The sequence below is a fragment of the Micropterus salmoides genome, unplaced genomic scaffold (assembly GCF_014851395.1).
Source record: "Micropterus salmoides isolate LMB-PRFRI ecotype aquatic unplaced genomic scaffold, ASM1485139v1 Ms_hic_scaffold_19, whole genome shotgun sequence".
NCBI classification, from domain to species: Eukaryota; Metazoa; Chordata; class Actinopteri; order Centrarchiformes; family Centrarchidae; genus Micropterus; species Micropterus salmoides.
In genome coordinates, this window is record NW_024041039.1 from 8,884,682 (window position 1) to 8,904,075 (window position 19,394).

The 19,394-nt window shown below is 40.4% G+C and overlaps 1 protein-coding gene across 2 annotated transcripts in view; it reads right to left on the reverse strand.

Moving 5' to 3' along the window:
* The window catches only part of pacs2 (phosphofurin acidic cluster sorting protein 2), a 63,133-nt gene that overhangs the window by 15,904 nt on the left and 27,835 nt on the right, over window positions 1–19,394 (reverse strand). For both annotated transcript variants that reach the window (XM_038728718.1, XM_038728719.1), the window contains exons 2-7: window positions 4,797–4,884; window positions 4,138–4,227; window positions 2,876–3,001; window positions 789–951; window positions 428–501; window positions 168–248 (exon numbers count right to left, since the gene is read on the reverse strand). In XM_038728718.1, coding sequence (XP_038584646.1) covers window positions 168–248; window positions 428–501; window positions 789–951; window positions 2,876–3,001; window positions 4,138–4,227; window positions 4,797–4,884 — 622 coding nt within the window. The remainder of the gene's footprint in view (window positions 1–167; window positions 249–427; window positions 502–788; window positions 952–2,875; window positions 3,002–4,137; window positions 4,228–4,796; window positions 4,885–19,394) is intronic.

Below are 19,394 nucleotides of genomic sequence, written 5' to 3' on the forward strand. Positions count from 1 at the left end.
ATGAATCACATACAATATGAACAAAATTAGTTGTTAATGGAAATAACTGGGGTTTATTTTAGGAGATGTACGTTTCACTGTTAGGGCTGCTTAAACTAAACTTCAATGCATTTTTTTGTAGAGTACTTAAGTTGGGCCCCCTTTAATCTCCGGTTCACGTCTCTTACTCTGGTGATGGAGGGGGTCCTTACAATGGACCTCCTCTGCTTCTTTGGCTTCCTCACATCGTACTCATCATCCTCGAGATCCTGAAAACAAGACGCAATGAAGACGAAGCCTTGTTAAATGAAATCGTTATGTTTTGAAGTTGTCCTACGCAAATAATGCAGAACAAGTACAGATGTTTTATTCCAACCTCATGCCCCAACAAAGGGCTTAATTATTAACCAACTAAAGACGGTTTGCATTGATTTCCAAGCCAACTCACCTGTCCCTGTACAGCATCATCGCTGGCCTCCTGCTCTGAGGAGAAGCTCTCATATTCTTCCTCTGAGTAGTTATCTAAAGCAGAGGTATGGAGATTTTGGAGTGTAGGAGATGCCTCATACATATTTCAGTGACCCTTTTAAATCTGACATGCAGCCAGGCTCTTAATATACTGATGCAGAGTACACACCAAGATGAATGCTACCTGAATATCATCACTTTCTGCACGATTAGAGAGAAAAAAAGCACCATGAACCCTGTGATCCCTGCTTTGTTTAGCCCATCGACCATATTAGGTGATTATGATGGCTTCATGCTGTTTTAACCTCAGAACAACGGGGGTAATGAGAGGCAAAGTGTACCAGAACATTTGATCTTCTGTCCTCCCTGCAGGGCTGCCTCCTCGTGGTCTATTGGCTGACTGGACAGGGAAAAGATCCAGATCTCTGCCACCTTCCCCAGCATCTCTTTCTGGTTGCTGCAGAGAGGCAGAACCTGGCCTCCCTCTGTAGGGTGCTGCATCACCTGGGAGGGGTGACAGAAAAGAGAGCAGAGAGATTGAGTGATCTGGGCTCATTTCTTAGTTTTTTTATTCTTCCTATCCCAGTATTGTCCAATACAAGAAATATCCACCCTTTTAGAAACATTAAGAGAAACATTAATGTTGCATTTTTTTAGAGATATAAATTCCTTCACCTGTAGAAAACTGTAAAAGTCAAGTGAATATTTTAGACATTTTAGGTAATCAGATTTTTTTTTTCTTGCTGAGTGGTAGATGATAACACTCTCCGGTCTGTAAGGGGGCATGGATGTCAAGCAAACCTAAATTTGCATGAATAAGATATAAGAAGGCCTCAGATTAAAGATTTTGCTAACCTGAATCCTTTGTGTTATTTCAATCGACCGTGTTGTTTAGGATTTATAAAAATGAAATCCACTTTTGCTGGAGTTATATCTCATTTGTTTAATCTGTACATAATCTGCTGGTAGCCTGACAACCTCACAATGGCAACAAGACTCCAGGAAGTCACCGCTCCCGGCCAGGAAATAGTACAGTATACTTAACTTAAATCTTTTCTTTTTTTTTTTTACGGATTAAAGAAATGAGATATAACATGTGAATCGATCAGCTTTAGAAGTGTTGTTTGACAAGTGCTATAATTTACTACCTTTGGACGTTGCCAGGTGAGCTGCTTGCCCTGTTTCCACTATTTATGGTAAACTAAGCTTAGCGGCCACAGACTCCAGTTTTATTTTTATTATGATAGTGAGATATGAGAGCGCTAGTCTACTAATCTTCACAACCTACTCTTGGCAAGGAGGCTCTTTTGTTTCCCAACATGTTGAACTATTTCTTAAACATTGCATTGTGAATTAAAGTATGAGAGATTGAACTCCCAACAAGGAAAAATCTTAATTTCCTATTTTTGTCATTCATCGCCTACAAACCCATAATTCACAGCTGGGGGCTGCAGTTTAACCACCCACGGTTTCCTGCTGTGTGAAACTGAAGCAGCTGAGGGTTAGGGTTGAGTGCCTTGCTCAATAGCATCTAAATAGTATTTACTGAGTAAGAGATGGATGTATATTACCAGACACTCAAGAGATTCAAACTCATCACAAACCCAGGTCACTTCAGATCAGTGCCGCCCCAAATATGGAGGAGTCTCTCTGCATAGTCCAGCGAGACCATTTCGGCCCGTGGCAACTTGCACTGTATCTTGTGTGCTATGTTTCGTCAGAGTTCATTTGTATCCCTGAGTTGAAAAAGCAAGAACTATTTATTTCTTCTGGCTAAATACAGGCGCCAAAATGTCTTCTCTCAGCTGCTGTGATGTGACCTTAATAAGCTCCACTGAGCTTTGTCAGCCATGTGGGAACTGCTTAGTGAGCATCATCTGCACTGAAAAATACTAATCTGTTCATTGTTACTTATTCATGTATTCTTGGTTGTCTTAAAACACATGAAACAATTTGTCCATTTTGTGAGATAACTTGAGTTTTTCTCTAAAGATCTTGTTTTAAACAAGGGAGAACAAAGCAGGTTTATAATGAAAATCTTACGTCTTTCAAAGACAAAAGTATTTTCAGACTAATTAGAGGGCAAAATGACTTATTTATTATTATAAGACAGCTTTTCTTGTTCTGTGTGATTCAAAGAGCCAGCAGTTATAGTCCAAGAGGCACAGCCAAACCCCAGGAGAAGATGAGGGGGACACATGCTTCTAGTAAATGTTAACCTGCAGCTCCGATGTCCACCTTTTCTCATTATATTCTCACACTGGTCCTGACACTAACAGCCTGTTAGAGCTCCTGCACCTCTCTGCTCCTGCCTGTCCTGAGAATGAATGGAAGAAAGCTATGACCTTGTTATCCTTTTAATACTGCACACAGTAACAAACCAAACACAACATGAATGCAGGTTTGTTGTGGCGCGGTTATACTATACCTCGGCCATATCGATAGATCCAACTGCAAGAGTCTTGTACCCCAAGATAGTTCGGTTCTTGTATCTCTTCCGCCTTTGCAGCATGATCTGCAGCTTGTTTCCTTCTCGTTTTAAGAAGTGAGGGTACTGAAGGGGAGCGAACAAGAAAAAGTACAAATTACTTGCTTAGAATTAAGCTGGTAGCTTAAATGGTTAGGTTGATGATGGTCTATATTTCTCTTATTGTCAACAAATCCATAAAAATACCAAAACCAGCAATGAATTTACCCTTTCACAAGAATTGTGTGCATATCCAAAGCCTGATACATCTTGTTCCTCTGTGCCAGTGAGCTCCACTGTTGTCCAAAAACTATTACAGACACACTGTCCTGCTACTGTAAATACTCACTAGAGCACCAAATCAGCAGCTAAAAATAGTTCTAGACAAATAGAATATTTACTCCTATTTGAGTAATTTTTAAAGCCCTACTTATGATGACAACACACAAAAACTCAGCTGATCTGCTCCTTCAGAACTGTGTAGGTGTGTTTTTTTATCTGTTTTACTGACAACATTTGCAAACAACCCATGTTTATTGATTTAATGATTTAAATATACCTTATTATGTTACATCATCTTTTTCAAATTGAGCCATGCCCACTTCAAACTAGTGAAAAGAACAAAGACACAAGCACAAATACAAAAATCTCTCATGTGCAATAACCAAAACTGTTACAGTGCCCAGCTGTTTTAGGTAATTCATTAACTTTCTTTAAAGTTGAATGCATATTTGTGAATCATTTTATAAGTTTTACATCTTCAGCAGGAACGAGGGAAAGCACTGAGACAAGGACCAGCACATTGTTGGTTTTGTTCTTTTCATGATTTCTGGACAATAATAAAAAATATCGAATATTGTCGGCCTTATCCTTTAATCATCTAACAATACTCCTTTGTGCACAACACAAAAGAGATCCATCTCCATACAGTATTTCCGCAATATAGAAAAGAGAGCTTCATATGTCATTGAAATCTAATAGTAAGTCCGAACAGTTGCCATGGCAACAAGTGTAATAAAACTCACCCCACACATACTTAACCCTGAAAAAGCTCACTTTAATAAAAAGAAAAACAGCAAATATAATGTATATATAAATAATATATGTAATAATATACAAATATATGTAAGAAATAATCAAAAATGATTCTTAAATGGCTGATTTGGCGGCCTGCAATGTTAATTTTTTACCAAACAGCAGCATGGTGATTTTTTTTTTTTTACCTGCAATGAAAAGGTGAGAGCCAGATCGGTCTCCACAGACCCACTGGGTGGCAGCACTATCTCATGGGACCTCAAGATCCGTTTGGAGCCCTGTAAAGAAAATTGGTTGATGTTTACTTTAGTTGGATCTCTTTCCCTGGAAATATTCTGCATCTCCGCTGTTGATATTCACTCTGCTGCAACAGGATTCAACAAGTTTTTTCACACTAGTATTTTTGCATTTGTTGGAACATTCACTACTAATCTCATGTACTTGACAATGTATTACAATTTTAAAATGCAAACTAAATTACTTTAAAGTACATGTTTGAATTACTTTTTCCAAATTTCCTGCTCAGCAACTGGTTTAATTATTGTCAAAGCTGGGAATACCTTTGAAAAAAATAGAACCAGATATGATGATTTAATCAAGTATTCTACTGGGTCTCAACCAAGTTTCTTACGATGTAAGGTGGGAAAAAAAAGAAAGATCAATGAAATATAGGTTAAAAAATGGTCCATAGTAACATAAACGACTTATTTTTCACTTCATCAGAGAGAGAGATATACATAAACAAAGATACATAAACAAGTAGACATATTGTATTTGTTTGTGTTTGTTTGTGTGGGCAGCAGTTCTGTACATGCTCGCTCTGTTGTGTCCTGTTTATACAGCATACCTGGATTTTAACCGCTATGACCACAGAGATCAGCTCTTTATCAAGTTCTCTCATCACAACCAGCTTCTTCAGAGTCAGACTGCACAATCTGAGGAGCGGGAGATGTAGAAAGAAAATGAGAAAAATTTTTTTGTTAGTTTAGCACCGCTGGTCTTTCTTGATATGATACACGAACAGATGAGTCACTCACCAAACAGATTGGGTATTTATTAAACAGTTTACAACAAAGCAAAACACATACTGTATGTCAGGAAACACAGCGTCAGTCAATCAGTTGGTTTAATGAATCTGTGCTGGTGTGATAATTTCTCTAATGCGTTTTCACACACTCACAGAAGGTGTTAACTTGATGCTCTCATACAGAGTAGATAAAAATGTGCGAGTTCCGAGGTTAACTTGAACCGACCAATACATTAGCTTGGATGATAATGTTGCCAGATTTAAGATTTTATCACAGATTTATCTAAATGTGTGGCTATGTAGGTAATACACAAATGCCAAAAGTCAGTTTGAGGTCATTTAAAAACAGTGGCTTGTCCACAAGAGAGAAATTTATTTAACCATTAAATGTCCTGCTCAGTTGCTAAATCTGTACCCAAACAGAAATACTCCCTGTTAAACCATACAGAGTGCACAGATGAAACAAAAGATATATAAAGTATTTAATTGGTGAAATTAAAAAAGGTACTAGTAGGTGGATTTGGCTCTGGACAGAGCCAGGCTTCATACCTGTGTGAAATAAATATATATATGTTCCTAGTAGTTTTAAACCTGTGTCCCTTTGTTAATTGTTTGTTTTTCTCTTGTTATGTGCCAAAGAAAATAATTTTAAAGTATTCTTATATAAAAAGTCCACTTTTTTACTTTTATTAAACACAATGTATCCAGTTAACCCCACACATTATGTAAAACTGAACTTGATTGTTCACTCGTGGGTTGGAGTAGCTAGCACAGTGATATCATAGCAGGAGGTATGTCTTTGGATCTCAGTCAGAAAATACTTTGTTTACATCAAAGTAAAAGTCAAATTAACTTATTTCTTCCTCTTCCTCCACCTACTGCATTTACTTCCTCATAAAACATTTGCAAAGCAGATTTTTTCATTTTAAATCTGCATTGTTTACAAGCAAACAGTCTTGTTCTTCACTGCCATTGCTGGTGTACTGCAGCATAGATCGGAGGTATAGTGTGAAACTCTTGAACGTGTATTGATTCACTGGCGCGCATGTGCGGATCCACTTGAGAAAAAAACTGATGCATAGCGCTCCTACAGGTTAAAAACTGCGTTAAAAGTTCCTTTAAATAACAAATATTAGCCAAATACAATCAGATTTTTTAAATCTCAAACATTGATATCAGTATCAGCCTCAGAAGTCTGTTCTTCTTCTGGATATAATTTATATTACAAAAAAATGTAATCAAACATGACCATTAGGGCAGCCATCTGCTGCCTCAACCTTATCTAAAAATAATTTTATACTCATCAGTGAAAAGCAAAAAACTGGTCACCAGAGTGATGAGGGAAGAACTGGCTAAAGACCAAAGAGTTTCAGAATTCCTGCACTTGTTAGTTAGCGGCAGGCTGAGCTAAATCCACTTTTACTTGTAGACGAGCCTCTGCCAGGCGGGGCAGCCGGGGTGGCATTGTTAGGGCAGTGTGTGTGTGGGGGGTGTAGATGTGTGTTGCCTTTAACAAGCCTGTCACGATTTTTGAGACACTTCCTCACAAGACAGTGAGAATAGAAGTTTTTTCAAAAGGAGCTTTTCTTTTGAGGCACTCTTTGGTTCCTTTGACTGAATCATACAGAAGAGCTGCTCTGAACAGGCTGGCTGGTCACAATCTGGAGGCCTATTCTCACCAGTCATTTATCATCTGGCTGTCCTTTTTACTGCAAAATTAAACAGTGTTCAACAGTGCTGTTGGTTAGAGTGACATCACTCCTAAATTATTCGGAGGTATAAGAACACAGCATTGAATGTCGTTCAGCTGCAGGCATGGCTATTCAACAAGGATCATTGCTACGCTGAGTAAAACATGTGGAAATGCACTCTGGCTGAGTGTAAAAAGCCCAAGGAGGCAACATTAATAAACCAATATTCACTGTCATTTAGTTTAAGGGCAGAGGAGTTGACCTTGGATGTAATGTAACTCCTCTCCAACTCTCCTATTTTGAGAACTGGAAGCAAATCAGCGCTAAATAGTCCAGGTCTTTCAAATTCACACAGTGTGTCGAGTGACATAACGTTGTGTCTCTGCTGCAGAGGGGTATCAATCAGCGCTGGGAGAAAGGAAAACATGGAGAGAGAAGAAGCGATGACAATGGCAGGTTTGAAGAAGCCCCCAGCAGGCTGAATGAAGACCTTTCTCTTCTTCAGCTGAGACACGGCCCAAGAAATCCCAGGCACAATGGACACAAGCCAATGAAGGCGCACATTGTCTTCAGCCTGCGCTTACACAGAGACAATACGCAGCATTCTTGTACTTCTGTTTTGTATTCTACCCTGTTCCCATTGGTTCCAAGCCCACACCACCATCTATTTCAGTTATGCTAGGTGGCTGGATGTTGGTTTGCGTAGGCAGAGACAGCCAAATGAAATCTGCCGCACAGACTGCACTGTTAAAAAGTCAAATGTAGCTTTTGGATATATTTTTTTTTTTATCTCTCACAGTGGGATTAACATGAAGTAGGAGCTCTGAGCTAATGTGCCCAAAAGGAACAGCACTGAAATGCTAATGAAACGCCACTTACTTTGTAAGAGGATCTGTGCTGACCCATTTCTCTTTGTTTGGTAACCTAAAGTTTTGACAATTAGAGATGAGTGCAACTTAAAGTGGAGGTATTTTCAGATTTGTGTGGACACATTAGGGACATTTTCCCACCACAGGTTGTTCCATACCAGAGCTCCATACCAACTTCTACCGAAAAAGGTTTTTTGGAGTGAATGAACATAATGGGAACATTATGTGCTAATCAGCAGGATTGTTGTCCTCCGTTTGATGACAGGCCATATCAGAAATTGTTAGTTGTCTTACATTGTCTGAAACCAACTTTTCAGCTGCGGCATCAGGGTGGCTGTGTCCATCAATATTTCTAACTTTCTGAAACATGATTGACCATGTGAAAGTAGACCTTCTCCCTCAAGCTTTTTTCATTCTCCACACAATTATTACACAGGTATGACACCATGAACGCCTTGAAGGAGAGATTGTCCAAAAGTATAAACACTATGTTGTGTATATAAACACTTTACATGTGTTCGGACTCCAGAGACACTTTACACATATGTGCCTGAATTGCATATCTGATTGCATCTTTCCCATCTTTCTCATGCCAAATGCAAATTGAGGGAGGACCTATCTTAATGCAGAGGGTGATGTTGTGGTATCACACCTGAATCTGTTTGGTAACAGCGAGCCGAAGAATAAGTTGTGCTAAAAACTGTTCAGCTTGAGGGCCAATATCTATCCTTCAGCAACCACAAATACATGGATGACATGCTTGGATGGGATATGTCAAAACAAAAGTTTTGTTTGCTGTCATAGGCTTTCACTGCTCTCTCTGCCACACAGATCAGTCGGTGGTTGTACTGAGCAGGGATGATATACACACTACACATTACGCCTTCTGTATGCCTGCCTGTATGACAACCTACTGACATATTTACACTTGGTAGGAATAAAGATTACATAACTATCACTCATGAGTCATCAAGTGTTTAAGTCTAAATTGGTTTAAAAAGACAACATCTTTCTGTTATTACAACAGATTCAAACTCTGAACTGTGGTCACATAAAACTTTCATCATAACTTTATCTCATCAAAAAGTTGGTGAAGCAGTGAGTATCAGCTTCAACAGTGATTTTGTAGCCTGGAAGGTCTCTCTGTTCCTTCTTTGAAAGGATGAATGACATGTCAGAACAACAGAGCCAAGGTCTGAGGGGTCACTCACCAGATGATACCTTTTTAACTCTGAACTGAAGTTGAGAACAGACTCACTGTCACCAGCTAATGCATTTGTATACCAAGCCTATGTCTGTGTTCATGGACACACACATAACACACGGAAAAGCACACAGCTTCTGTTTTGGCGCTGCAGCTAAGAAACCTGTTCCCTGTTCTGTCCCCAGAGGGGCTCTGGTCTACTGAAACACACAGCCTGTCGCCTGTAGCGTGGCCCTGCCAAATCCTGGTCCAGTGACCAGCTCAGCGCAGATGCTCTGGCAAAGGCCGAGGGGAGGACCAGCAGGCCTAGCATGGTGCTGTGATCGCAAAATCACTCCCAAGAACAACAAATCAAAAGGAATTTGTTTTGTTGTCACTGATGCAGAGACGAGTCAACACCGTGTTGAATGTAAACACACACACCAAAGGTTAACATGTTTAGATTCTGCTACACTAATCGTTAATCTTTTTTTTTAATCCCCAAACCTGCTTTTTTAAACAAGAGCGAGTATACGGCCTTTGTGAGGCTGGGATGTTCATTGTTAAGAAAACCAAATGGTAAGATAGAGACAAGAAAGTTGATGCTACATAATGTTGCTACATTCATAATACAAGTTTAATTTACTCAAGTGCTGCACTCAAGTACAATTTTGAGGCATCGTTTTCATTTTATGCATCTTTATACTATTCCACCCAACTGAGGGAAATATTGTATTTTTTACTCCACTACATTTATTTAATGTCTGGTCAAATGCCACTAATACTAAATGTACAGCTACTGCTGTATTTACTGCTACTAGTGCTACTTGTCAGACTACTATCTGCTCCTGCTTCTTTTACTACTAAAACGTCTATTATTCTTACTACTAATTCTACTACTACTGTTAATTCTATATTATATATAAGTATATTATATATCAGTAAAGTCAACTTCCCATTATTTATAGAGACATCACATAGAGACAAATAACACATCAGCCTCAAAGGACACAATGTGTTTCTGATGTTAGCTGTCATTGTGAAGTAAATGTGAAAACAGTAGTGGTTTGTATGTGAACCTCATGGTGGCACTAGATTAAAAGTCAGAAGGTTTCATACTCTGAAGTACCATGAATGTCTGTACAAAGTTTCATGACAATCCATATATTTCAGCCTGGACTAACATAACCACCCCTGAAGCAAAATCATCTCTTGATTTGCAACAGTTAGCAGATATTTTAAAAGAACATTTAAAGATTTGGCTGAAAAAAAGACAAGACCAGGAGAGAGGGGACGGTGCAAACTTGGGTGTCTCTTACAAGAGATGAAACCCTACACCTGACCCTAACCATGAGAACTGCAAGTCATTGATTTGTTTGTGTCTTGACATGCTGACACAAGAGGAACACAGATACTCACAGTATATTTCAAGACCGACAAGCCCTCAAAACTGTTGGACTTAATGAAGCTGTACTTTTTCTGGGTACAAAATAAAAAGGAAAAAGACCACATTGTATTCTGAATTCATTAACACAAACAGATAACTTGTGACTGACGTCTTGAATTTTTAATTTAAAGTATAATGTAAATGCAATTACATGTTAACCTACTACAATCTAGAATTTATTCATTAGGGATCATTTAAAATTGTTTAAAATCAACTACACTACAAATAAATATGTTAACAAATCCTAACAGACAGAGCGAGAGAGTGGCATAAGACAAGTCAGAGAGCGACTGGAGACGTCGAATGTGTGGAGGTCGGATAACATCAACACCCAAGGTTCAGTTTCAACTCCTGGGTTTGCTCCTTCTGTTAATAGAGAGAGTTGGGCAACTATCCACTGGGAGCCCTGCTGCACCGAGCAGCTAGCTGCATCGATAATGAGATTTCCATATTTCACACTGCCGCTTCCTGCTCTTCTGCCCCGGACCTCACCCCACACACACAGAGGCACTTAAAATAGATGCTTGAACACGACTTAAGAATTTAGCTAATAGTGTATCAGATATCAAAAGAGGAGCCATCTTAGGGCTTCCATTTGGTATTCCACCCTAAAACAGACCAATGTATTTATTGTATACAAGTGAATTCTAGTTATGCATCAAATTTCAGAACTTTTCAGCTAAAAAGCCTTTTAAAATACCAAAAAGCATGATTATTCAGCTAAAGAAGGAAAGGACGTGACAGAAAAATAAGTCTGCTTTTCTGAACAGATGATACTGTATAAGGATTTCATCCAACAGCAGCTATACTGTATGTAGTTTATGTACAGATTGACTGTGAGACTTAGAGCATATGGCAAATGATAAACTGAAGGATTTACTATTTCTCTTCATTCTTTTTGATTACATCTCACAGCCAAGCTACAGACTGAGCTGTAACTTTAAATAACCCTTTTGAACTCTCTCTCTATTGCACTGTAATAGGATCCCCCGTGCTGTTTCAGTTCCAGGCACAATGTATGGTAAAACTGCCATTCTGTGGTAAAAAACAAAGCATTCCATGTCATCATAAGAGACAGGACCTTGCATGCTTTTTGATACCTTCAATCTCTGAAAGAAAATCCAATTTCTGAATGTGCTGAATTGAAATTGGATTCAGGCCAGCCTTGCAATGTTCAGCAACACTTCATGGCTGAGCAGAAAGAAGAAAATCATTTCAGAGCACTACAAAGCACAGTAGTGCTCTGCTGACCTCCACTCCACACTTGCATAAACCTCAGTCTGTCTAGGCTGGCACAGCATCACAATTTACTGCACCATCTTTTTCTGCCAATTCACTGTTACTCTCTAGTCCTGGACATGAAATCTTATCTGGACTTGTTCATTACTGTGTAAAAAAACAAAAAAACACCTGTCAGTATTTCCCAAGAGTCAGAATTCCTCAGTATTTGTCACGTCCACTGTTTGCGCTGTCTGGCATCAGTTGTTCTGGTTTATCATTCCAGCTCTCTTTCAAAGCATCTCAGGCAGTCCTGTGACAATACAGTATGTTTGGCCTTTTGCTTTTTAAAACATTCCCCAATATGCTCAGTGGTCTGGTGACTGTGGCGACAAATCCACATGTCACTATACCGCTCACTGGTCTTTCCTAGACTACACACGGCTTCATTTCATGTTTGGGATTGTTTTCCTGCTACAAAAATAATACTTCCCCCACAACTACAGTGACTTCATACTGGACCCTGAATTGTTCAATAAGTTTGAGTTACGTTTCTGTGCTCTGTTGCGTAAACCTTTTTTTTGCCTTTATTTGGATAGGAAAGAGGGAAGAAGGAAATGAAGGAGATAGAGGGGACAATAGAGCCCTGGGCTGGAATTGAACCTGGGGCAGCAGCTGTAAAGATTAAGTCTTGCACATGGGTCAGGCGGTGTACAGACATCAACCTTTTCATAAGCTCTCTACAATGGTTCAAAAGACATACATATTTTGGTCCAATTTGGCCTAGTTTGTCCTTGCATACGCTAACGTTGCTAACATGTTATTATGTCGACTGACAGCTAATTGTCACATGCTAAAAGTCAACATATTATTATGCTAATGATGGTTGCATGTTGATAACTTTAAAAAGATAAACATTAGTATTCAGCTGAGGCTCACAAAATGCAGTTTGGACTGATGAGAGTTTGTAAAGAAATAGTTACGGCACATAACCTCCAAACTGTCATATTTCTGTTTAAAGAAACAATATAGTGTTAATATTTGAGCTTTAAAGAAGCTAACAGGCACTTTTTTTTTGGCTAGTGCTTCACCCTGTTTCAGTTTTATGCTAAGCTAGGCTTCTGCCTCATGGCTACAACTTTATCCTTAATAAATAATTAATACCCATTACTGCCACATTGAGCCGAAAGCAAGACTCTAGACTTTTTTCAATCTGTTCATGGATTCACACCAGTGACCTTTGGGTTACTTTGATGTTGCCACTCCATGCAGGCTGAGTCAAGCTCAAACCAAGAAGAGCAGAAGGATCTGATTACCTCTAATTTTTGAAACTCAAGACTAGCAGTAAATCGACAGATGCTGCTCATAAAGCAGTCACACACACACAAATACATGAACACAGGACTTGAGGTGCTTTGGGATTTGGTAACAAACAAATGGGTCCAAACTGACTACTGATAGTCTGGACAGCCTCTGATAACGTTATTTAATTCAGACATATTTTTCTACTCATACACTGCAAGGATTTCAAGGATTGCCATGGAAACACTTTTTACTCCTCCTCTGATGTAAAACATCAGTTATGAATTAAGTAGTGTGCAGTCAGATGGTGTGTGTGTGTGTGTGTGTGAGAGAGAGAGAGAGAGAGAGAGAGAGAGAGAGAGAGAGAGAGAGAGTGATTGGCTGAATGTAAGTGCACATCTCTTTATAGGCTGGAATGCATTAAAAGCCAACTTGATGCACATTTCTGTTCTGACATTTCCGAGAGGGTTCCACAGTCAGGAGAGCTGAAGCATCGAGGGACCAGTAATGCATTTCACCACATTTATCTGTTTTATGTGGTCATTTTTCAGTGTTTCAACAACGTTTGCAGTCTAACTGTTGTCACATCTGAGACATAAACTGCATTGGCTCAAAGTAATTTTTAAATAAACCTATTTGGCAACTGAAATTGCATTCTTATTTATTATTAATAAAGATGAATGCTTTCCAGTAAATCTCTAATTTAGAACAAACTATACAAGTCAGTGACAAAAATATGGAAACCCCATTTCAGAACATATTGGACTAACTGTGGCCATGATAACAGATGCCACACACTGTGACAGTGACTCAACAAAACTGGAGCTGCTGACCTGTTAAAGCTGACAGTGTTTTGCACCACAGCCCAAGGTTGATGGATGGATGCTTTTGGATGCTGCGTTCACAAAGTAGATCAAAGAAATTGCTACTGTGTTGGACAGGTAATTAATGACATCTCCCAGCTCCCTGAACCCTGCCTGCACTGTGCTGAAAGTACTCATGCCCTAGAGAGGCTGCGTAAAGGCCAGAAATAGATGCTTGACATGGCATCGTCAGTCTACAAGTCTTAATGGACCTAGACCTCCAAATTACACCTTCACCTCTAGTCTATACATTTGTAACCATGCAAACAAAAACAATGCTGGGGTCATGACTTCATATTATTTACAACACACACTGCTATGGTGGTGCACTTAAAGCTGGAATTCCTTAGACCACATAATCTTTGTCCAAATATTAACAGACATGTGTTCATGCTCCCGCGACCCTGTACACAGGATAAGCGGTTGACGATGGATGGATGGATGGATGGATGGATGGTGTTCATGCTAATGTTTCCTCTGAAAACTTTCTTGGTGGTTATTAACCAAGGAGAAAAATGTATCTGCTGTTATAACCCCCTGCGGTCTGACACAGTGATCCTGAATTGTTGTTCATCACAAGTGTAGCGTGGTGTAACCTGTCCTACTGTGGATTGATGGCCGCTGCCACCCAACATGTTACATTTATTTACATAGTTCACACAGCCACATTAGTCTTCAGCACTTCCCACTACTATAAGTAAGTTAGTTAGTTCTAAAATTCTAATAGTTTTGAGATAATGGACTTTTGATTTACATGAGCTGTAATCACCCGCCCGAACCCCCTGGTCCCCCAGCTCTACCCTCTGGCACCCTGTCCAGCCCTATGTTTTCAGTTCAGCCCTGTCCGTTCCCCTAACCCTTCCCAGTCCTGAAGCCCTCCCTGAATTCCCTGTTTGGTTTTGGACCCTGGACCCCCACCAGCCGGACCCCATTGCGACTTCCTCCCCCCCTATGTTCGTCTGCCAAGCCCCGCCTTGTCCAGTGGGAAGGGAGGCGCCCATTGAGGAGGGGGCCCTGTTGTGGTGGCAGCCCGGCTGACGGTGAGTGTCCTGGTTTTTTCTCCTTTTTATCAGTTATTCCGCTTTTTCTTTGGTTTTCTGTTCCCTGCCTGCCTCCCGGTGTTTTCTCCCCTGTGTGCTCTCTCTCCCTCTGCTCCTGAGCCCAGCCAACTACCTGCACCTGCATCTCATCAGCCACCTCGTCAGCCTGCCACACCTGCCAGTAATCACCTCATGCCTGCCTGTATTTCAACCCCGGTTCTCCACACCATCCTCGCTTGATCGTCGTTGCTCCATACCCGGTGCCACCTCCGTGTTCAGGCTTTCATGTTTTTTCACATTTTTCCCTGTGCTTTGTCGCCGTCACCTCTCACCCTGTCTGTTTCCCTCCCAGGTACACTCACCCTCGACCTCCGTTCAGTAGGCTGGGCTCATCCACCGGCCCTCTCCTCCTCGGTCTTCCCCCCCCACGGCGTCCTCCCTGTTCTCCCACCGCTCCTCGCTTCCTCTGTCCCATGTTCCCCGGCTCCCTGGCCCCCAGTCTTCCTGGTTCCCCATGCCTGTGTTTCCCCGACATCCACCTCTCCCTCCACTCCAGTCCCTCTACCCCTTTATCCCTCAATAAACCTCCTTCCCTCAGAGTGCTGCTTTTGGGTCCTCTCTGTCCCCACACCACACAACTTCATAACAATCATCAAGATTAAAACAAACAAACAAAAAATGCTTGAAATGTTTCACTTTAAGTGTAATGAATCTAGAATGTATGAAAGGTTCACTTTTTGAATTAAACCATGGAAGAAATTAACTTTTTAGCAATATTAAAATTTTTTGAGATGCACCAGTAAGTTGATTAACTTCCAATTTATTTAAGAATATGCAGAATAACTGAAACAAGTATTAAAGGTTTTAGTGACTTCTAGTGGTAAGGGTTGCAAATTGCAATCAACAGTTTACTCACTGCTCATCCCTCCCTTTGCGAGCACACAGGAGAAGCCACACCGGCCAACACGCTCTGTTGGCTCTTGCACTAAATAACACGTGTGGTCCTCCATTTGTCCAAATTTCATGTCTTTTCTTACTTCTAACAAACCAGACGACGACTACTACTACTACTTCTTCATACATATTCAACGTAGTGACGAAACGGGCTCTGTAAAGCCGTTTTGTCTATCTGGGCTACTGTAGAAACATGGCAGCACAACATGGGGACTTCCATGTCTGTAGATAGAAATGTTTCATTCTAAGGTAATAAAAGCATAACAGTTCATTATGAAAGGTTTTTATACACCACTGAAAACATAGTTATGTATATTATATTGTATTTCTGTCAATAGATCCTCCTAAATATTACACACAAACTAATTCCCCCAATCCATGACCTCTGAGCATCTGGAGCAGTTTTTTTCTTTGCTCGGTTGGTAATCCAGCCGTGATCACGATATACTCCATCCATCCATCCATCGACAACCGCTTATCCTGCGTACAGGGTTGCGGGGGGGCTGGACCCAATCCCAGCTGACATCGGGCGCAAGGCAGGGTACACCCTGGACAGGTCGCCAGTCCATTGCAGGGCTCACGATATATCAATTTCCACATCAGGACACCTCTGAGTGTATTATTGCCACTTATGCCATCAACACTTAAAAGCTTAAGTGTGTTCAAATCATCATAACCCATTTTTCAGTGTTAGTTTGTTGTCACTTTAACTCGTGGTTAGATCTGTTTCAGTGAGCGTTCATCATCTGATGACTCAGCAGCATTGTCGCATGGTCACTATGGTTACCTGTATTGGCCACTGATTGGCTGAAGAGTTTTCAGTGGGCACATGGAATATCACAATGCTGCTGCGGTGCATTCAATGGTTAAACTGAAGATCAGATCTTTGTTTGTCCTCTTACACAGTGTTAACGAATATCTGCCAGCCAGTCAGAGATGAGTATTTTCCATCTGTATGACATGACTGGATATTAAGTATGATGCAAGTAAAATATGCTTTAATGCATTTCAGCCTCTGGGGGTTACTTTATGTAAATGTTGTTATATTTCTTTATTAGGATACATACATTCATAAAACATGTTTACACACTAAATCTGTGTGATTGTCCATTCTCTAATCTGACATCTGAATATAATCATGTGTAGTAGTCAACACCCTGACCCTGCCTGGACTCATGCAGCTAATTCTTTTCCCCAGTGCGTGAATGTTGTGCCAGTGACCTAAATTTTCATGTCTCTTGGGGTTCTGGAAAACCAGCATCCCTCTGTCTCTGTCCATCTTTCTTTCAGTCTGGCAGTCCTTCCTTTTTTACCTCCCTCTTTCTCTCCCCCTCTTTCTGTCAGTGTGATTCAAACCATCTTTCACTTTGTGACTCACTATGAAAAAATGTGAAAACAAGTCTTCAGAGACACTTTGAAACAACTCCTCAGCTGCAGGAAAGTTGAGAGTATTTCGTTAGACTGAGAGGAAACTTGGAGCTGCTCTGCAGATCCTTCACCTGTCAGTGAATGGACATGTCACCTGGCAGGTGTGGCACTGGCACAGAAACCCACATAGAGCAGTCTCACTTTCTCCACTTTACATAAACTTTCTGTGGAGACATCTTTGTTGTAAAGAGGAATGTAAGCTACTGTGAACAAACATTTCAGAACTGAAATTAAATATAGGGTAAAACTTTAAGGACGAAGCAAAACCCTCTTTTAAAATAAATCAAATGTAAGATAAATGGTAAACGTTAAAGGAGACCTATTATACTGCATTTCCAACCCTATATTGTAGTTCTGTTCCTCCTCTATGGTAGCTTTGCATGTTTCAAAGTTAAAAACTGGCAGACTCTGTCTGAAACAAGATGTGGATGCTCCTGTCTCTTTTAGGCCCCATCCTCCAAAGCCCTCTGTCTTCTGATTGGCCATTGCCTTCTGTCTTTACCAGGTTGCCTCAGGGATGGGGCTGCACGTTCTTTTTTGGGCGTGGCCGGCATTCTCTGCCTGGAGCAAATGACCATATATGGAAATCCAGCTCGGAATGACATCTTACAAGTTAGTAGAAAAAACAGTTTAAAATAGAGGATTCAGAACAGGGGGATATCTAAGGTTTTTGCTCACAGCAATTTCTTTTAAATACTTTAATCTCATTATTTGAAGCTTTGGCCATGTTTAACATGAACATCAGACATTGTAACGTTGTAGATATGCCAGAAAATATGAAAAAGCATAATAGGTCCAAATAGCAATGACTTCACTTTAGTATTCATTCATGACTAAAGGCTAGCATTATACTGTTCTTAAAATGCAAAATGGGTGCCAGGCTTTTTAACAATGTGTTAATTACTGAATTAATTAGAAATCCAATCACCAACATATATAGAATTTTGACAATTTATTCAATCTTTTATTCCTCCAGAGCAAATGTGCTTCTCAGGCCCCATCCACACTACTGCGTTTTAGTTTACAAACGGAGAATTAAAACGAATACGATCTCTGTCCACACAAGCGTTTTAGCTGCGTTTTGGAGTTGATCTCCGTCTACTTTAAAACGACTGAAAACGCACATCTATTGGCCGTTCAGGTACACTGGGCATGCGCGTGCCGGTGTAAACATGAAGTAGATGGTCTCTTCCTGGTTACAGAAGATTTGGCGAAAGAAAAAATAAATACAGAAAAAGAAGTTTTTTTTGCATGCACCAATAAGGAGCTGGGACTGTTACTGAATGTAACACAAGAGTGTGGCAGCAGAAAACAGACTGGGAGTCGTTGCAAAGTAAATACTGCGACATGCACAGTACAAGTGTAGGCAGATCATCCAACGAAGGTTAAAGTCAAGCGCAACTGGACTTGGTTGAAGATACTGGAAGACGTTTCATCCCTCATCCAAGGGACTTCTTGAGTTCTGACTGACTGGTAAGGAAACACAGCTCTTTAACCTCAGTGGGGTCGTTTGCCAGGATCGTAGGCAGATCAGTGTTTTTGCACGGTACATAATATTTTAATAAAAATACCATGTCAAAAACCCGGTCAGTAGCATCATGTTTCTGCTTTGCATGACTTCTAGGACCTAAACAGAGAGCCGAGCGTGAGCGGCTGCGTCATCATTTCTAAAGTCCTCTGTCTTGGCCTGTCTTCACTTTTGACATGCAAAACGGGGTCGGCAGCGTTTCTAAACTTCTCCGTTTTAGGTCTTCATTTTCGCCGTTGTAGTCTGGACGGGAGGTGCAAACGTAGCAAAAGGTATCCATTTTAATTCAAAAATGCAGTAGTGTGGACAGGGCCTCAGAAATGTTAGGTCTGTAACAGTGTCTAACAACCAGACTAAAAGTCTGTAGCCACACTAGTGAACTCTGAAAACAGCAAAGCTCATTATACAACAAAAAAAATAAGGTCACTGGATGACTTAAAAATTGAGGGACAACTTTTCTATTCTTAGATCATCTCGACTCGCAGGGAATGTAAAGTTTGATTAGAGAAAAGGTCAAAAGACGTCCTCTGTACAGTAGCCATTTTAGGACATTTCAGACTCAGCTGGTCAGGTTAGCTCTACCCTGTCAGACTTAAAGGGGTAATATGTAGTAGGGCTGACCCCGAATAGTTGAAGATTTGATGTTTCGATGGGCCGAGCCTGATTCGACTGTTTGACAAAAATATACATTTCCTCATTTAATGCAGTAAATAAACATGTAAAAAGATAAAAACTTTCAATCAATGTTTTTGAAGTGCGTAAATAAATCCGAAATTGTAACCCTAACCCTGGATCGTCAGTGCACATGTGTAAGCGTAGCGTGTATGTGTGCAGTGGAGAAACACTTGCTGAAGAGACTGAGCCCCAGCTTCACTGGTGTTGTGCTGAGTTGTCC